The 19,273-nt window shown below is 42.7% G+C and overlaps 1 protein-coding gene across 2 annotated transcripts; it reads left to right on the top strand.

The window, feature by feature from the left end:
* The first annotated feature begins 1,547 nt into the window (after window positions 1–1,547).
* On the top strand, window positions 1,548–19,270 carry LOC135371042 (lethal(2) giant larvae protein homolog 1-like). Of its 2 annotated transcripts, XM_064605013.1 has the most exons (22): window positions 1,549–1,674; window positions 2,762–2,860; window positions 4,481–4,578; window positions 5,321–5,402; window positions 5,480–5,589; window positions 6,072–6,215; window positions 6,276–6,432; window positions 7,155–7,281; window positions 8,091–8,145; window positions 8,264–8,418; window positions 9,204–9,421; window positions 9,515–9,733; window positions 11,998–12,150; window positions 12,648–12,823; window positions 12,901–12,989; window positions 13,173–13,320; window positions 14,119–14,303; window positions 14,367–14,635; window positions 15,954–16,183; window positions 16,715–17,089; window positions 18,311–18,523; window positions 18,587–19,270. In XM_064605013.1, the coding sequence occupies exons 2-22, from the start codon at window positions 2,777–2,779 to the stop codon at window positions 18,612–18,614; spliced, it is 3,315 nt and encodes a 1,104-aa protein (XP_064461083.1). In that variant the 5' UTR covers window positions 1,549–1,674; window positions 2,762–2,776; the 3' UTR covers window positions 18,615–19,270. The 2 variants fall into 2 exon arrangements, with proteins under 2 accessions (XP_064461084.1, XP_064461083.1); XM_064605014.1 differs by lacking the exon at window positions 18,587–19,270 and having other exon boundaries at window positions 1,548–1,674; window positions 18,311–18,527.
* The last annotated feature ends 3 nt before the right edge of the window (window positions 19,271–19,273 follow it).

Below are 19,273 nucleotides of genomic sequence, written 5' to 3'. Positions count from 1 at the left end.
CGTTAGAAGCAGAAGAGGTTGTGCAACGACGAGGGTAAAGTACTCGTACCTGTTACTTTATGTGCAATCTCAATCACTATCTGTCACGTACACACACACGAAAGAGAAGAATCACGAAAATAATAATAAAAAAGTACTTTTTTTTCATCCTCCTGAAGTTGAAGTGATTAATTGCATCCTACGTGCTTAATTGCTTCCGGGATTGCTTTTGATATTGTATGATTGTGACTCAAACTTGCACGTAATTTGCAATGCAGCTGGAGTTGCATGCGATTTGAGATTCAACGATCCTTTTTAGGTTGATTTATTTATTTATTTCGTGTTAGCGCCTCAAACCGATTGGTGATTTTTAAAAAGCCCCCTTTCACCGTTTTACTTATGTTAATTTCAAGACGGTCGCCACATTGCTGTGATGCTTTGTGCAGGCTTAGTTTAGACATGTTTTTATGTTTCTGCTGAGCGTAGATTTCTAGTCATCATACAATATAGATATTTCCATATTTGCACTGTGTTCCTCAGAGAAGAACGAAGTTATACATCCAAATATGTATCGGAATGCGCATAACTGGGTTTAATTCTATTACGTTTCAGAGTAACTAAGTGCAAGTTAAATTACAGCTGTCATTGTGACAATTACTTCTGAAACATAACTCTCACATGCATGTTTGCATACTCACCATCGTTAAGTTGATAACTTGATAAGTAAATTTTAAAAATCTCTAAACAAATAATGCTGTTTTGCACATTGTTATGCTGCATTCTTACATGCGGTACGTGTGACTATATGGATTAAGTATATACTCCCTTTTATTTTAAAAATGCTGCAATGCAAAGTGCACTGAACTAACTTTTAACATACACCTTTGAGAAATGTGAAGGCCGCATTACAGTGTTATTATTTCGATTGTAATTCCAGAACGTCGTGTGTGAAGCAGCAGGCTGCTAAGTTCTCTTATGTCAGTTCACAGAGAGATCAGCTGTTGCCCAGCAGGTGTAAAGGAAGCAGTAGCGATATTGCTTTACTTCATCATTATTATTATTATTTTACGTCTGTTCCGAAGGCCACAGGCGTCTTGCTGTTTTTATGCGCGTGCTGCGGGCGACAACGTGATAAGCTTGTCTGCGTTACAGCTGTTAGGTTCGAAGGAATTGCGCCGTAACATACTGGTTCGCGCCGGCACAGAAATAATAAAGAATGGACGATGCTATTCCTTGTACAGATGAACATGCAGAGCCCCTACGCTTCAACCTTTAAATATTCGCAGTTCCCATCCCGCAACAAAGTTTTGTATGCGCGCGAGTCAATGCCCTATTCAAACGCGTCAGCAGGTACAGTGACGTCACCCAGCTCAGCTGAGAAAAAAAGAGTTCGCCGTATTTCGCGTTTTTTCCCTGCAGCCTGACAACGGAGAAGTAGTATATTATATTCCAAAAGGTTAACATGCGTAACTTATACCGTTATGTATTAGCTGATAAAGTAGAGTAAACGTTCTTCTTCAGCGCGGACATGCTGCTAGGCTAGCGCGGAGGGATACATCAACGTATCCAAGCAGAAACTCGCTGTAGACACACACACATGCGCGAAGTGCTTGCTTGCTCGTATTGTCTGTTTGCTTTGATTTTGAGGAGTGGGCTGGTTCACCGTAGGATGTTTACTGTTTGAAAGCTGTTACTGTAAGTAGTGTATGCTTTTCACGTGCTCACGTTCGCTCGTGCGCTTCTCACTTATGATATGAGTGGTCCGACATGTAATGCTTGCTTTGCGCGAGCTGGCACGTAAACACAATTCCGCTTGCATAGCGATGTTAGGCCTAAAACTGGTAGCCGGCTTCGTTGTAAACGTATGAAACCGTGATGCCTACACCCACTTTCATGATATTGATAGCTTTTGTTGTCACGCATCTATCGCTGTCCATTGTATCAAAAGATAAACACATGTCGGCATATCGGTACGCAATCATTTTACGTCTGTGGAGTGTTACATAACAAAAAGGCTGATTTTGTCAGGTTGTCAACGCCCAAGCTGGCATCCACTTCGTAACAGCGTGTCTGGGACGCTATCTTGATACGAAGTGGCTCGCGTCGGGTGGTGATAGTGACACGCAAAATGCCTCGTACAGCTGCAAAATACACGAAGACGCAAATAAACGTGTTTTTGTCGGATTTACCGAACTTACCGGCATTACTGCGGTTGTCGTAACATGTGAAAGCTGTCGTTATTACGAGTGTTCAGCAGTACACAAAACTAGACTTTAATGTTCGCACGCATATATTCTCTTCTATGTTGTTCGTGTTGCGAAAGGAAACATCATAAGCCAGACAAGAGCACCCCTATACGCCTATACCACGCCCTGCGCAACCTTGCTCATTTGGCTGCGTGTAAAGGAGAGCGGTAACCACAGACAGGAACGAGTTTTATGCGCTGTTCGTGTACTTCAGTATAGGTTTTCGCCTGATTAGCAAGTATGCCGGACATTCCGGAACGCAGCACGCATTTTCTTCGCGATTTGACGTTTCTCGTCGCTGGTGTCTTGCGCGGTCGTGAACCTCCTTCTGCTTTCAAGGTCGTCCGACTAATTTGCAAGTGTGCCTGCGTTTTGCATTTATGTGGGTCTTTAAGTCGAAAAGCTACTTTTCGTGTCAGCCATTCGAACTGTCAGTGCCATGAGTCATATACCTGTTGGCCGCGGCGCGTGTGCTGCACCGCCTTAACACCTGCGGCGTGCGATTTTGTAATGATCATGGCGTTGTATGTTGGTAGCTGCCGGTTGACAAGATGCTGAAATTCATCACCAAGAAGTCGCAGCATGTCAGCGCAGAACGTCTGAAGCTTCAAAAAGAGCTTTTCGCATTTAATAGGGTAAGTCGTGTAACTTGGGAAGTTTGAGGCCCAGTGTGACCTTATCGTGACTCATCCACAGGTGTGTCTTTGGAAGATGCACATTTTGATTGGATTGTCAAGTGACAGCTGTTGTATCTTACCAGGCTCAAACTACATAACTTAGTTACCGCTTTACATGTTACACTTTACATTTTGTTACGAGTCTCAAAAAGCTTTTAATAGATACTCTTGCAGGAACAAAATATTTCACTTAAAAATTTACCCATAAATTTGAATGGTCTGTTTGGTAAAATGATACCACTATCTCTATTTTTTGTGCTTCACTAGCTGCAGAACATCCACCACGAAAGCGAGGATGTACAGTAAAGAAAAGAGTTTGTGATGGGAAATTGTGATATAAGCAGAAAAGAGGTGTTACCTTTGATCAGGGATATTAATCAAGCTCACTGATCCAATGAATAACAGCTCACCTATCCTTTTTGTGACTAGTCAGATCAGTCAGCAATACAAATAATACATTTTTTGTAAACACAGTGGTAGCACTTAATGTGCAGCAATTCAGTGTAGCTTGTATTATCAGTGTAGCTTGCAATTTTTTGTCCCTGTAATATGAACAGTGTTGCGGCAATTCAATATCCATGGGCACTTTCTGCTGCGCACATTGTACTGCATGTCACGGTAATGAGCTATTAATAGGATATGCCTTTGACGTGTGCTGTAGCCCATGCCGGCAATGTAACTGGTGTACTTGCTGTTAAACTGTCTTAAGAACTTTCTTGTTAATCTATTCAATAAAATGCAGTGAACTGTCACATCTTCTCTAGTGCATCGAAGCAATGTTTTTGTCTGGTAGCAAGTGAGAGAAATTTGTAGGTGCATGATACACATAGCCAGAAATATGGATTCACTCATATTTAGTATGTCTGTTGTACTGTACCTGACAGCTGTTTTATAAATTTGACCTAAAAAATAATGCATTTATTTAAAATTTATTTCTATTCTATATAATTTATTAATTTTCACATAAATTTTATTTCATGCACACAATTTTATGCTTAGCTAAGTGACTTCTGAACATCTTACAAGACACAAAATGAACATGGCAATAATGGTGACAATATACTGACAGCCCGTGGTTCTGCACACCCGCTTACTGTACCATGTGGTCATGACATTTAGTATTATTGAAGTTGGTCGGACCACAAAAAAACTTCACAGTGAATGTAATTGAAATATTTTGCACGTTGACTGTGAACTTCGTAAGAAACCACGTGGCAGTGTCAGTTTACCCTTAGGGCTTTTGTGGACCTGTCACTTAGGAAGCTCAACCTGCATGGATGTTGTAATCTTTTCACATAATTTTTTTTGTCCATCCATTGTCATACAGGATAATATACTACAGCAGTGGTGTGGGTGTCATTTCAGGTCTTATTATCATCAACATATGCTGTTTAGCGTTTTTTGCTGTGTAAGACATGTGACTTGTGCTGTCAAAACCTGTGAGGCAAACTTCATGCACTGCATTAAAATATGAAGATAGTGCTTTTTATGGTTATCTGTGTAGTGCCATTTTTCTCTCGTTCATTTAGCACCCTTTAGTCTCTGTTTATGCGGCTAATGTTGCGTTCCTTTCCCCAGACTGGATGTCACGGATTCCCACATAGTCCAACTGCCTTAGCATGGGATCCAACACTCCAGCTCTTTGCCATAGGGACCAAAACTGGCTCACTTCGAGTGTATCCTTCTATATATATATATATATATATATATATATATGTTCTTTTTTTCTTTTTCTTTTTTCCAGATTCGTTGAGTGATATATGCTATTTAGTTAAGTTCATACTTTGGAAATCCTTAGTGATGTGCCAACAGAATCCTCGAACCCGCGAATCCTAGGCAAGGATACGATATTAGCCAATCCGAATCCTATAGTGCCCAATAGGACGAATCGAGTCTTTCGAATCCACCAACCACGTTCGTTTGTTTATTTTTGAAATTGGCGCCTCCGGAGTCTGCAAAAGCCTCATTGGTCGACAGGTGTTTTCTTGTTTGTTTGCTTACATTGATCTGGACTGAAAGAGTTCAGGCAGGAACTGTTACATTACAAGTTTAAAAGTAACCTGGTTTTGCTTGCGATTGTTGCTTAGTTTTATGGAAATAGTTCAGACTCGAGAATTTATGCATTTCCTATTAGTCGGAGAACGTGTTAAATAAATTACGTTTAAGAAGAACTATATGGGTATGTTTTCTTCCGAAACTGAAGCATTATTTAATTTGTTTTTCATTAAACAAAGCTGTATCATATTCTGCTTCAATGCACTTTTCACTAGAAGTGATTTTCTTCTGGCTTTTTAACTTTTTTTTTTTTTTAAAGGAAAGATTCGAGGGATTTGGATTCAAGAAACTTTGGATTCATCCCATCTCTAGAGATCTTTATTCTTTTTCAATGTAAATGGATTCCTTGACTGAGTCACACAGCTATGGGGCTCCTGGAGTTGCATATGTCGCAGAACATGAGGAAAATGGAGCGGTTGTGGAGCTCCACTTTGTGCCCAATCAGGTATGGCGCAGTGATAGAAGTGTAATGCGATATTGGCAGCTTTGTATTGACAGAGACGATTCGATACTTCTTTCTAGGGCCGTCTCATAAGCCTTTGTGAAGACAATTCATTGCACCTGTGGGAAATCAATAGCACTGAAGACACTTCTGTTCTTCAGCATGTCCAGCAATGTGAAGTTGATGCAAAGTATGTATTGGTTGTAAAATTTTTAACTTCTTATAGCCGTTTGGGTGCGATACACATAGGGAATAGCTTTATACAATGTCTAGTTCAATGCCTTTTCCTATTAAAGAACTAGAATCCTTACTGCAAGTCACATTATTGCAAAGGCTTTTTGCATTTTGCAGTGGTGTTATAATTGAATTTTCATTCATTTACGAAGTTACAATCAAAATCGTACAGACAGTTTTCCTGTGCATTTATCGTGGCATATTTGGACAACTTTTTCGTGACAACTAGTAACGCTAAGTAAAATATTCTTCTTGCATAGGTCCCATAGTTTTTTTTTTTGTGTGTGTGTGTCTTAATATTCCATAACCAGCACCTTCAGGCAAATTCAGCACCTATACAACATTTCGTAGAGAAATCAACCGCATTGTAACTGTAGAACGTAAGTGCTGCGACCATGGTGCCTCTCTTGTAAGTGAAACGTGCTTTTTGCATTACAGGCTGCGCAAAATTTTCACATGTTGCGTTCAGACCACTGGTGAGCACCTGTACATCGGTACAGAATGCGGTAATATTCACCTTCTGGATATCAAGACCTTTCAAATGACGGACACCATCATCTACCAGGACCTTGTTACGCAAAAGTAATGCCTGTGATATTCCTTGCTTTTCAAAATTTCTCAATTTGAAACAATTTCACAAAGCGTTCCCGAGGACTACAAGATAAACCCCGGAGGTGTGGAGGCCATCGCCATGCACCCGAAAGACCCGAACAAGATGGTCATCGGGTACAGCAGAGGGCTCATTGTGCTGTGGGACAACGAGACGCTGAATGCCGAGCAAACATATATTGCCTCGAAGGTGATGTCCCATCATGCAATTTTTTGCTTGGTCACACGTGAACATCTCGTACTTTATTGTAGTCTGTGGTTTTGACTTTCGGTCATCACAGGAGCTGTACCCCATGACCTCCATAGCCATGGTGTGTGATTTTTTTAGGTGAAATGCCTTTCCTGGACCTTTCCTGGACCTTTTCGCTGTACCGTGAACTTCATCCTATAGGGTTTCGTTATATTGAGGTTTGACTGTGCATATTGGTCAAACATATATACCTCACCATTTATAGTGACAGACACCACATGTTGTAACATCAAATCAGCTTGGTGTAGTTTGTTGCGCTCAGGTAATATTTGCATCGAGACTTGCATACAAACTGCTACCAAATAGTGCATGTCATACGTGATGCAGTGTGATACACAAGTGGCATTTGAGGACAAATATGGTTCAACCCAAATTTTGTTCGAAAACCACTTTGGAGGGGAATGATGAGGAGGAATCAGGTTTTATTTAGGAAAAGTATCAACCCACAAATTAGAAAAGTTTTCACGCTTGAAAAGGGCAACTGACATCGATAATAAAGTAGCCAAAGAAGCGGCCATTAGCAAAGCAACATTATAAGCCTAACAATCGCTATAATAATAATAATTGGCTTCACAGCGTTTTACCCCAGTTTAAACCTGCTGCAAAGCCCCGCTGAATCGTTGGAAAGCAGGTGTATCAATGTGTGTTTGTTTTGTGTGCAGGATCTGCATTCCATATCATGGCATGGTAGCGGGACCAAATTTATGAGTGCACATAATGACTGCAGCTACATTGTTTGGGACACCAAGGACTCCGAAACGCCACTGGATTCTGTTGAGCAATGTTACGGTATGCAAAACAACGCTTGCATTTCTCTATAGCTGTCTACAGCCAGGGACCCTGTTTCGTGTCAGGACAGTGCAAGCCAAACACTAACTCAATAATGTATGTCGTCTGCGGTCTGATAACTGCTGCCTACTGCTCCTTTGAGAATTTTAAGGAGCAGTCTTTCCTCTGTTCCCCGATCAATAGTCCCTCGCTCACCAACTTCAACTTGACGTTCCCTATAGTGGCGTGTAGTTGCCTAAGATAGGAAAGCGGACATGTTCTTATCCATGTATTCACACGACTGACATCATGGAATATTCTAGTGGAAGAAAAAGCAAAAACTGTTTATGGCGCAGAAGTTGCACTGTGTGTTATGGTGAGCATTCACACAGCTCAAATATCAGGTGTAGTGTACTATGTACATAGAGGACCTACCGGCCATGTGCTCAAGCTGCAGCAAGAAGCTTCGATATTTCATGCTTCTTCCACTGGAGTATTCCGGAGAATATTGCTCATGTGAGCACACTGATTCTGTTGCTCAGTCTCCTTCAGTCTTGACTTGTGGCACTGGATTGCAGTCCACCTAATATTGCATCTTCATGGGTGGTGTGCACTGACCCTCAAGGCTTGGACTGTTTTTCCTTGAGTACCTTGGCTTTGTTGTTTTTTGGCAAATTCAACTGATCACAGTCCCCGCCACATATCTGTCTTCAATTATTTCTACAACTATGTACTTTTCACTATTTGTACTTTATCTTAGCATGCAGCTCTAACTGTTGTGGAGTAGCAAACATGTTGATGGAGCCTTCATGCTGTTGTTCTTTTCTTAGGGCCGTATCCCTGTAAAGCAATAACAAAGATTTTATGGAAGAATGTTAAAGGAAGGTAAGTTTACATGCATGCCTTAGGAAAAATCAGTTTCTTCTGCATGTTTTTTTTTATGGAGTGGATGGGTGAGGGGCATCATGTGTGTAACTGTCTGCACTTATTTCTTGTAACACAGGGACAATTACATCATTTTTTCGGGAGGCATGCCGAGAGCAAACTATGGAGACAAGCACACGGTGTCTGTGAAGCACGGGGACAAGTCACGTGTGTTTGATTTCACTTCAAAGGTCATCGACTTCTTCACCGTCGATGACTCCAGTGACGGTTCCGGTAGGTAACCAGGGCGAACAATTTGTTGCATTAATCCGCACTTCGCACCATGTGGAGGGTTGTGGAACTATAGAGGTAATTATGGGACAAATGTGTTCCGCAAAGAGTTAATTGATCTGGACAATCGGATAACTGCCTATGGAACTGGTAATCCCATGCATACAGCAGCGGAGGGCAGTAAATCTACGTTGATTTCTAACCGCAGCATCTGTCCTCAAAGTTCTGTATAGTGAGGCATATTCATATCTCATACTTATAACGTTATTACCCCTTAATAATTGCTGGGGAAGATTGATGCACAACTTTCTGAGAAAAAGATAGAAATCTACTAGGTAACTAAAAATGCTGTGTGATGGCACCTTGTGATTTGATGCTGCGTATGTCTTATGGGCAGTGGAGGGTCCAGGGGTGCGTAAAAAAAAATCAGTTTATACGTTGAATTTCCCCTTCTCCCCTCCCTTATTACGCGCTTCAACAAAGAAACTGTCCCCCCCCCCCCCCCAAAAAAAAAAGCAGCAGCAACAAAGAACGAGGGTCTGGATCCGCCCCTGATCACGAGTGATCATCAACTTTGCTATCTGGGGTAGAATATTGCCAGGTTGTAAGTGAAGGTTTTCGATTGTTTAATCTGAAAGTGAAGCAACTCAACAGTCATCTGGTAATGTGTAGTTATTGCACATTTTGGCACTGAAACATTCTGCATATATATTTCTCCCCACTTTACTCCACTGCGTAATGTAAGGGCACGGAATATTCGCGTCTAAGGCATCCGTCACCCCTTGCAGACTATGCCGAGCCCCAGGCGCTCGTCGTCTTGGCAGAGGAGGAACTGGTCGCCATAGACCTGGTGACAGAAGGTTGGCCAGCCTATGCACTGCCCTGCTTATCCAGCCTCCACGCTTCTGCCATTACATGCTCAAACCATTTCTCCAACGTATCTCAAAATGTGTGGGAGCAACTCCTGCAATATGGGCAAAAGCAGGTCGAAGCTTGCTCATCCCGGGTAAGCAGCGCCCCCCTCTGTCCTCCGCGACATTGTCCTCCGCATTCCAGTAATCGACTGACCACATTTGTCTTCTCCATTTCCCTCGAGCAGCCGTGGCCAGTGACTGGTGGGAAGTCGACGTCGGAGGAAAGAAAACAGCACGACCTTCTCGTGACCGGCCATGAGGACGGCTCAGTGCGCTTTTGGGATACCTCTGGCTCTACCCTTAGACAACTCTACATCCTTCGCACTGCTCACCTTTTCAGTGGGGGTGACGGCATTTCCACGTGTCAACAGGACGATGATGAGGAGTGGCTTCACTTTGCTAAGGTGCAGATCCCTGCTTATTTTGTAGTTCCGCTTCAACTAGCTGCACTTTGCACTGACCAAAAAAGAAAGTCCTTCAACATGCCTGCAACTTTAAACAGTAGGCTCTGTGAGCCTCTCTGTGGGAAAATTGGGTGACACAGGGTTACCCCATCTGTGTTTGGTATGGTTTGGAGAGGCTGTCACGGTGCTTGGGTTTTTCCCTAGGTGACTGATGCAGACTGGGGGTTAAAAACTGGAAGGCTCTGTTTATGTTGAAGTGGAGGAACTGGGTAATTGCTCGAGCCTGAGGGTTTCGGGAAATATTTTTTTCCCCCCCAATTCGGAGGGTAAAAATCGGGGAAATCGACATGTGCTCTACATTCATGTGAATTTGGGTGGAAAAACTTCTAGCATGCTATATTCGGGGAGAAATTGGGCTCTATTACTCAAACGAACCGTACTGGCTTGGTACAAATGGTGATGTAATTGCGTTTGCAGCAAAGCAAGCTAGTGTGCATTCCTACAGACAGTTCAGTCAGTGCAATTTGCCAAGTAACCACCAGGTTTAAACTTTAAGAGGCAACCTTCAATTCAGGGTGCAAATTTGGGGAAGAAACAGGTTGTACCCTAAAACTTCAGGCTCTATTAATGGCCTGCAAACTAGGAGGAATTAGTGATCCTCATTTTCATTTATTTCATTTCATTTCCGCAGAAATGTGGACCAGGTACAAAAGGCATAAAGCCTGACGAGGTACCTGGACCAGGAAACAATAACAGAAATAACATGAATAACATGCAGTCGGTGATTATATAATTACTAGGATTGTATTCAACATAAAATTTCTGGTTATTTTAACTACAAGTCAAGACAAAACATAACAAGTACACATGACAACGTGCGACGGGTTAATCTTATGTCATAATAGACTGATATTGATGTCAGATTCTAAATATGATCGGAGTACACGCTTGAACTGGGTCTGTGTACAATGGAGGTCCAAAAAACTTGAAAACTTATTCATAAAAAGTGCTATTACGTACGGCAAAGCCTGTTTACCGTGGTTTGTTCGAATCATCGGTACAATGCACTTCCTGCTTTCTCTTATATTATACGGCGAGATTCTCGTAGAAAAGTCTGTTTTTCCATCTTTTAACAACCTGTGAATATGAATTCCTAGTTTCAGAATGAACATGTGAGGTACAGTTAAAACACGCGCATTCGCAAAAAGTTCTGTGGAACTAGTCAAAAAGTCGGCATTGGCAATGAGTCGCACTGCCCTCCTTTGCAGTACATGCAATTTATGTAGATTCTCACGCGTCGTGTTACCCCAGATCAATAAGCAGTAATAAAGCTTTGAGTATATGAGTGTGTAATAAATGTCCCTAATCAACCATCTTGGTAACAACATTCTAATGCGGCACAGAGCCCCAATTGATCTTGAAAGTTGTTGGGCCAAGTGGGTGGCATGAGTGTTCCAGGACAAGTTTTCCTGGAACCAAACTCCTAAAAGCTTAGTCTCACTAACTTGCATAAGTTGCATAGAGTTGACGCGTAGCGAGAAAGTTTGGTCAAGTGTTTTGTTAATAGGCCTAAAGATCATGAATTTGGTCTTATTCGTATTCATTCTGAGCCGATTTACTGACAACCACATGGAGAGGTCCTCCAGATAGATATTTACAGTTGTGCAAAGTTCTGCCAAGTTACTATTAGCGAAAAATACGCTAGTGTCATCAGCATACAGGACGATATCCGGAGTATTTGGAATATTAACTATATCGTTTATATAGAGCAAAAATAACAGTGGACCAAGAATGGATCCCTGCGGTACACCATATTTGATTATCCGCCTGTTGGATTCGATACCGTCTACTTTGACGTACTGAGCGCGTTGCGACAGATAACTTTTTATTAGGTCATGTGACGTACCACGTATTCCGTACAAATAACATTTTCGAAGCAAGATGTCATGCTGAACAGAATCAAAAGCTTTTTGTAAGTCTAGGAATAACCCTACAGTATACAGCTTATCTTCGATATTTTGCACAATCTTATCTCTGACCAAAATTAATGCGGCTTCAGATGACTTTCCTTTTTGAAATCCGAACTGGGTGTCTGATATGATATGGTGCTTCGAGAGGTACTTTGAGAGCCTATCATACATCTTGAAACTGAAATCATAACAAATTACAACTGTTCTCTAAATTGCAAATGTAGCCATTTGCAACTGTAGCCGTCGACTACTATTTGCTTGAGTTTGCAAGTCCTTTTCACATAATCTTTCCAGGTTGGTACGTTTGACCCGTACAGCGATGACCCTCGCCTGGCTGTAAAGAAAGTGCTGTTCTGTGTCCAAACTGGCCACCTGGCTGTTGCAGGAACTGCAGGCCAGGTGGTTTGCTTTAGTCTTTGTAGCCAAGAATCTGAAAGTACCCCAGAGGTATGTTGCATTTTCTTATAATTATTTGATTTATGGTTTTTTTTAGTCAACACTTGCAGACATGTCTCGGCCAAGTTTTTTTTCCCTCTCTGTCTTGTGTAGTCTTGTATCTTGTGTGGTACAAGTTGCATGTTATCTTAAGCAGCGAATGCTAAATGTGGGGCATCATTGCCAAGTGTACACGACTAGTCCTCAGTTGGGCGAAATTAACAGGTCGATGACTCTGGCATTGCTCATGATCGTAATTCTCTCGCAACTTGGTCTAATTAACCTTTATTTTTATTATTTTATTTATTTTTCATACAAATTTTTATTACTTTAATAATTTTTGTTATAAATTTCTATACTTTACCTGATAACTGATATGATGTTAGTTACCAAGGTGCTAATTGTGCATGACATTATTGTATCCTGATTTTTGTGTGGTTCACCGATATCTTCATTCAGGGGAAAGACATTTTCTTTGTTAGGAGACACTTCCGTGTTTTCGTTTTTAGGTGGTGCAGCTGAATTTTGTGGGAGACCGTGACAGCTTTGTGTGGAAGGGCCACGATCCTCTGCAAGCCAAAACTGAAGCTGTGAAGTGCACAGAAGGCTTCCAAGCAAATCTTATCGTCCAGTTGGCCCCACCAGCTGGGGTGACCGCCCTAGCATTAAATTCGCAGTGGGGACTGTAAGTGAAATTTCGCTTCGGCTTTCCCACTCTGTAAGCCCCACGTATGTTGTCTCATGAAAGCATGTTGTGTTCAGGCTGGCAGCAGGAACTGCCCATGGCTTTGGACTCGTCGACTACACGCAAAAGAAAGTTGTGGCTTCCAAGTGCACGCTCAATACAAATGGTGAGTCATTTTTAAAGGCTGGGGAAAGATGAAACACTACGCTTGCAGCTTTTCCAGGCTCAACTGTTGCATGTCGATGACAAATAACTTTTGAACGTTTGACGAAGCGGAGAAGTTGCGCTGAACACGTACTACGTGATCGAGCTCAGTGCTGTACGCTCCTTGTGTGTGTATTACATGCAGATTTGGCAGCTTCCGGTGACACAATGTCGAGGAGAAAATCGTTTAAGAAGTCCCTGCGGGAGTCCTTCCGTCGCTTGCGTAAGGGACGTTCTCAAAGGGGCCGTAAAGACAAATCAACGGTGAAGTCGCCCGAAAACAGGAGACCAAGGTAAGCGGTGCTTGTCCTTGTGGCTCAACTCAGCCAACACCACCTAGATAGAGAAAGCCTGCACATTGCCTCCTCTCCCTCTTTCAATTAAGAGTCAGAATTCGTCTTCTGCTGCGATTCATGAACATGCAAATGACTGCAGCTCACCTGGAACCTGCAGACCTAAATATTTAGACCAAAAAAGCGCAAGACGCTTTCCAGAAAATCAGTTTTGAGAAAGATTGAGACTTTATTTCCAAGTTTTCTCATTTAGTACGCGGGGACGTTAAATCACAGCTCGCAGACGACGGCGGTTCTTCTCCATGGCCACGACCGCTGAAAGCACAATCGTGATTGGCTGACTCTTTACGAACTTTTTTCACACTCGCATCGTATCCTAGCGGCTGTCCAGCGAAACACGATCGGCGCATGCCAATGCGCAGCCGATGCCATATTGGCGCCATCTATTGAATATGTAGGGAACCTTCTTCGGCGCCATCTATTGAATATGTAGGGAACCTTCTTCGGCACCATCAATTGAACATGTAGGGAACCTTCTACGGCGCCATCTGTTGAACATGTAGGGAACCTTCTACGGCGCCATCTATTGAACATGTAGGGAACCTTCTATGGCCCCATCTATTGAATATGTAGGGAACCTTCTTCGGCGCCGCTAGGGTCACAGAGCATGCGCAGCAGCGTTGTGAAAAAGGTCCATTGTTACGTCACATCGTCGAGCGCGCAAGGGCTTTTTGTATCTAGGTGGTGTTTGCTCAGCCCCTACTGCGAATGCTGACCGCGGCATATTTATTGCGCAAGGAGGGGAGAAAACGTCGAGGAGGGCCCAGCGAGCCCCGGGTCGAGGCAGGAGGTGGGCGTAGACCCCGGATCCCCCGCGGTTGATGCCAAACCGGTAGAGCGACAGGTGGAAGCCCGCTCGTCGGACGATGCCCTCTCTTCCATGGTGCGCTGCCTGAGCCTCACGAGCAGCTTTGTTATTAGCAGTAAGTGACGTGCCCTCAGAAAAGCACTTGCTTGTTCCGAAACCAGTATGTTACTCTTTGTAGGTGTGAATACTACTCCCACCCTGTGGGTTGGCACAAATAGTGGTGCTATCTTTGTGTACACTATCACGTTTCCGCCGCGGGATAAGCGGGAATCCAACCCGGTGCAGTCTGTGCTTGGCAAAGAGATTCACCTGAAGCACAAGGCTCCGGTAATATCTATCCACATCATTGATGCCCGCGGTTATCCGGTCTCGGACCCCTTTGAAGCGGAGCCGAAGGGCCTGGAGTACCCACAGAGGGTGCTCATCTGCTCGGAGGAACAGTTTAAGGTGAGCAAATAATGAACGTGCGCGATACGGGAATGCGTTAGGGTTGTAGTAATATTGAAATTTTTTTAATACTGAAGGAAATAATCGTATGTTCTATTCAATCCTGGATTCGAATATGGAGTGCCATATTCGAATTTGGAATCGAAGCATTGTCTGTTGCAGGCTGAGCACATTACAATATTACATAATATACAAGTACATTACAATACATTACAGTACAATACAAAATATTATATTTGAAGCTGCACTTGTAAACCCCAGAGTGCCAGAAGAGAGGGTTTACGACTACTGAGTCCTGCTTATGTGAAAATCTGTATGCATATATATATAATATATGTATGCTGTATATTAAAGTATGGTGTATACGTGTTTGGGGATGCTGTTCAGTTACACCACTATTTGTTTTGTGGGCATAACTATTCGCTTAGCATTCACCTTGGTTTTAAAATTACTACAGTAAAATCTCATTAAGTCAAACGCCGGCTGAGAACAAAATTAGGCTTAAGTCGAACGCCCACGATGTCCCGCGCCCGGCCTGTATTCCCGTAATGTAAATAATACCTCCTTTAGTCGAAATCGTTTAAGTCGAAATCATGGCTAAGCCGAACAAATGTTCCGTCCCAGGCGACATTTTTCATCTGTTTAAGTCGAATTTCACTTTGGATCGGTAAACACTACCTTTCTCGACTATGGATCGCCATGATCGGCCAAGTTCTTCAAGCCAGCCAACACAATCCAATCCAAGTCCGCCTGATCGAGAGTCGGCGGGATCGAAACTTGTGTGGCTCCAAAGCTAGCGCGAGACGCTGTGCGCAGGCTGATTGAAGGTTAAAGACTCTCACGCTTCCAAAAAAAGCGTGACCTGGTAACGGCGGTTGAAGCCGGCACAAAATTGAAAGGAGAGATTGCCGCGGACTTCCGGATAACAAAGAGCATGTTATCCACAATTTTGGCGAAGAAGTTGGAAGATTTTGTTAAGTTCCAGCAGCTTAGGGGGTCCAATTTTTATCAGAATTTGGCAGTTGTTTGATAAGTCAGAATACTGCTTAAGTCAAACTAACTGGTCTGGGTGGTGGGTGTTTGGGTTACGGAGGTTTTACTGTATTTGCACGGCCCTAAAACACGCTGATATTCAACGCTGGTCTACAACTGCATCCATAGAAGTTTGCACAGAACTGAAAGTAATCTTCCTCAACGTCCACCATAATGAGAATGAAAGGTCACACGCTTTATTGTGATGCTTAGGCTCTGCCAATATGCTGAAACTGTGGTTTGTTACATGAACTTTTGGCTCCATTGGGCTGTGTACGTGTTGTAGGTGTTCACACTTCCAAGCCTGAAGCCATACGGAAAACTGAAGATAACTGCTCACGAGGGGTCTCGCTTGCGTAAGGTGGCAGTTGGTAGATTCCCTAGCAGGTCTGACGCGCAGCATGAGGAGTTTTGCTTGATGGTGCTCACGAACCAAGGTGACGTCGGTGTGTACAGCCTCCCTGAACTGCGACGCCAGCTATTAGTGGCGGGTTGCCTCCGCCGCGAAGATATCAAGTGAGTGTCGATAAAGCCTTTTATGTAGAATTTGTCTTTCTGATAGTTTCTGTGACTGACACTTAAAGAAATTTCATGTAACATTTTTGGCATTATGGTTTGGTGTGCAATTAAATTGCTGTAATCAATTTCATGAATTCTTTGTATTTATAATGTAGAATTAATCACATTGTCAGAAATTCCATGTAATGTTTTGGCATTTGTTTGGTGTAGGGTTGAATTTTTAATTAAATCCAAATTCAATCCAAAATCTTTTATTCAAACCATGCATTTACATTCTGTCAAAAAGAGGAGACTGCTAATTAGCATAGCTATTAAAATAAAATAAATGTAATTACATTAAGTCTCCAAAATAAATTCTGAGCTCAAGACCTTGTGGACCTCTCACCAAAGGTGAGAAGCCCCGAATTTTTCACCTGTTGTGACATCTTTTTATATTCTTCTCAATTTCGTAATTTTTACTTTTAGTATTTATTTATTTATTTAGTATTTTACCAGTATTTTAGTGTTCACTGCCTTCTCTTTCACCAGTGGCATCAGTAGCTTGGTGTTTTCGAAGAATGGCGACGGCTTCCACCTGAACTCTCCGTGTGAACTTGAACGATTTTCGCTTTCCGCGAAGCACATCAATGCTCCAAGGTGCATCGTGGAACTCCCGGAAGGCGCTCGGCCAGGTCCAGAGGCGGCACCTGAAGTGTCAGTAGCTGTCGAAGAAAAGGCTGAAAAATCTGAGGCTCCTCTGGAGGACGTGCTTGTAATAAAGGAGGAAACCACAGCGGTTGAGGCTGCTCCCCGTGAAATAGAAGCCGTAGTGGAGAAAGCTGTTGATTGTGTAACAGCCCCTTCTCCTACAAAGGACATTGAAATTGAGGACGATAAGGGAGGTCCGGACTCACCACCAGACAGGTCAGTGCGGAGTCCTCTTTGAACACGCTTTTTACTTTATGCAGAATTTATCGATAGTTTCCGATTGTTTGTGCATCTCTCACTTGAGAAATTTCATGTAACATAATTACAGTGTGGTGTAGTCCAAAATTAATGTGATTGATTGATTTGTCTTGTTTGTTATTTATTAGTCAAAAAATTGATTTCTGATGATGAAATTGAAAACTGATTTCATATTTATTGCAATTTTTAATGAAGTAGCCAATAAAAATAAATTAATAGCAACCATATTATATTCTACACTCGAAACCTCGGGAACCACTCCAAAGGGGAGAGCCCGCATAATTTTTTTTACGTATCCACATTCTCAATGAAAAAGAAACGTTGAAGAGTGATTCGAAAGGGAGTGTTAGCATTCACGTGCCAACATGGGCAGGGTCTTTTCAGTGGTTGAAGCTCCGGTCTTTTTTTTCTCTCTGCGCTGTATCGGGAGTCATATCACAATCTGGTGTAATAATATTGGGAACAAATGCTAAATTGTTTGCGTATAGTAATCTCAATAACTTTTGGTTTTCTCAGGCTTGATTTTCATGGGCGCAGTCATTTTTATCTTTTGTTGTATAACTATTGGTATGAATTGTTTACGATCTCTGTCGTGGCCTCGTGAGTGCATAAGATCGTTTTCCTGACAGTGTGGTGGAGGAGGTGTAGCACAGTTAACATATCTGACATCAGTAACCCAAGAATGCATGCATATGTGCACCCAGCACTAGATGGTCTGTGTGTCATCGCCTGGCATGAGCATGGATGCTACTTTGGCGCATCGTGCAGTTACTGGTTGTGTTGTTACTTGTGTGGTTCTTTGCTGCTGGACTAACATCATGAAACATTGCATTAACTAGTACATGCGCAGCTTTGTTATTTATGAATTTATAATGAACAGACCAGGGGAAAAGGGAAAACCTGAGGTTGGAGCTGCCGATATATTGATCGGAGACTGCTCTAACGCTCAGCCCAGTAGAACACTTTGAAATATTCTGGCCTCCCAACCTCAGGGTTTTCGCCTTCACCTTGGGCTGTGTTAGGCTGTGTTCCCTTCCATGTTCATTACGTAGCTGTTTCATCAGTGTACGATGATGAATGCGGCATATGCTACATACGTGAAACTCGGTTGTCATGTAAGGTCGGACAGTGCGTTCACCTCCTTACTTTTTAATTTCCTTTTTCTTTTTCCTCTTACAGCGGTATTGGCAGCATAGTGATAACGAAAAACGAGTCCAACTTCACTTCCACCACCACCACAATTGGAGACCTGAAATCCCTGGAGTTGGATGATCTCCCCGCAATGGACCAGGATTCCCTAAACGAGGCATTCCGAGACTGCAAGATTGAAGTTGTTCGCGAGAAGCGCACCGTCGTTGTCGTACGAGAAGAGTCGCAAACCATAGCCAATGGGTGAGCAGCTTCGTGCCGAAATTATGCGCCAAATTAAGCACTAATACGCCGTATCTTTTGCAGGACGTCCTCTCCAACAGCAGCAAATTAATTTTGGGCCTGGTTACGTTAGCATCTCAACCCCCATTACTGTAATATCATCACCCTCGTCCATTCTTTATTGTGCAACCAGTTCCTAGCTTTTTCGTGTAAGTCAGCAGGAACCAACCGCATTTTTGCTACACAAGCACACACAAGCCAATGCATTTATATGCACTTTCAAAGTGTTTGGCTACATGAAACATGAAAACTTTTGTGCAGCTTCTCGTGTGTGGGCCACTGGGAGCGGGAGTCGCGAGTTATGTGGTCCAGACTTTTGTGTTGATGCTTCTGTGAACCCTCCTGTTGCAAAGGTGCAGCTGTTTTGTTGGTGGGCATCCCAGGGTTCACAGTTTCCCAGTTAAGAAAATGCAGTATATCCGGACATCTCTTTGTGGCCGTGCATCTTGAAACCAGTCTTCAAGTTCCACACGCACGATCTTTATATCTTATCCCGTGGGTGCGAGAGCGTTTTTTACCTGCAGTTTTTAATCCCGCTCCAGCGAGAGATCGTTTTTTTTTTTTTCGATCTCCCGCGGACTGCTTGTGAGGAATAGGATGGTGATGGGTGTTTAGTGTGATTACACTGAGCGTCTCTTCTATATTTTTACATGAATATCAAAGCGATTTTATTGGGATGATTTGGAAATAAAATTTTTGAAAAGTTACCAT

The sequence above is a fragment of the Ornithodoros turicata genome, chromosome 10 (assembly GCF_037126465.1).
Source record: "Ornithodoros turicata isolate Travis chromosome 10, ASM3712646v1, whole genome shotgun sequence".
Taxonomy (NCBI): domain Eukaryota; kingdom Metazoa; phylum Arthropoda; class Arachnida; order Ixodida; family Argasidae; genus Ornithodoros; species Ornithodoros turicata.
The sequence above is the reverse complement of the archived record's forward strand: the minus strand, read 5'-3'. Positions and strand labels throughout refer to the sequence as shown.

Coding starts and splice junctions, on each gene's coding strand:
- LOC135371042 (XM_064605013.1), top strand. CDS start 2,777: ATGCTGAAATTCATCACCAAGAAGTCGCAGCATGTCAGCGCAGAACGT. Junction 13,321..14,118: donor CCCGAAAACAGGAGACCAAG/GTAAGCGGTGCT, acceptor TTATTGCGCAAG/GAGGGGAGAAAACGTCGAGG. Junction 17,090..18,310: donor CCGGACTCACCACCAGACAG/GTCAGTGCGGAG, acceptor TTCCTCTTACAG/CGGTATTGGCAGCATAGTGA.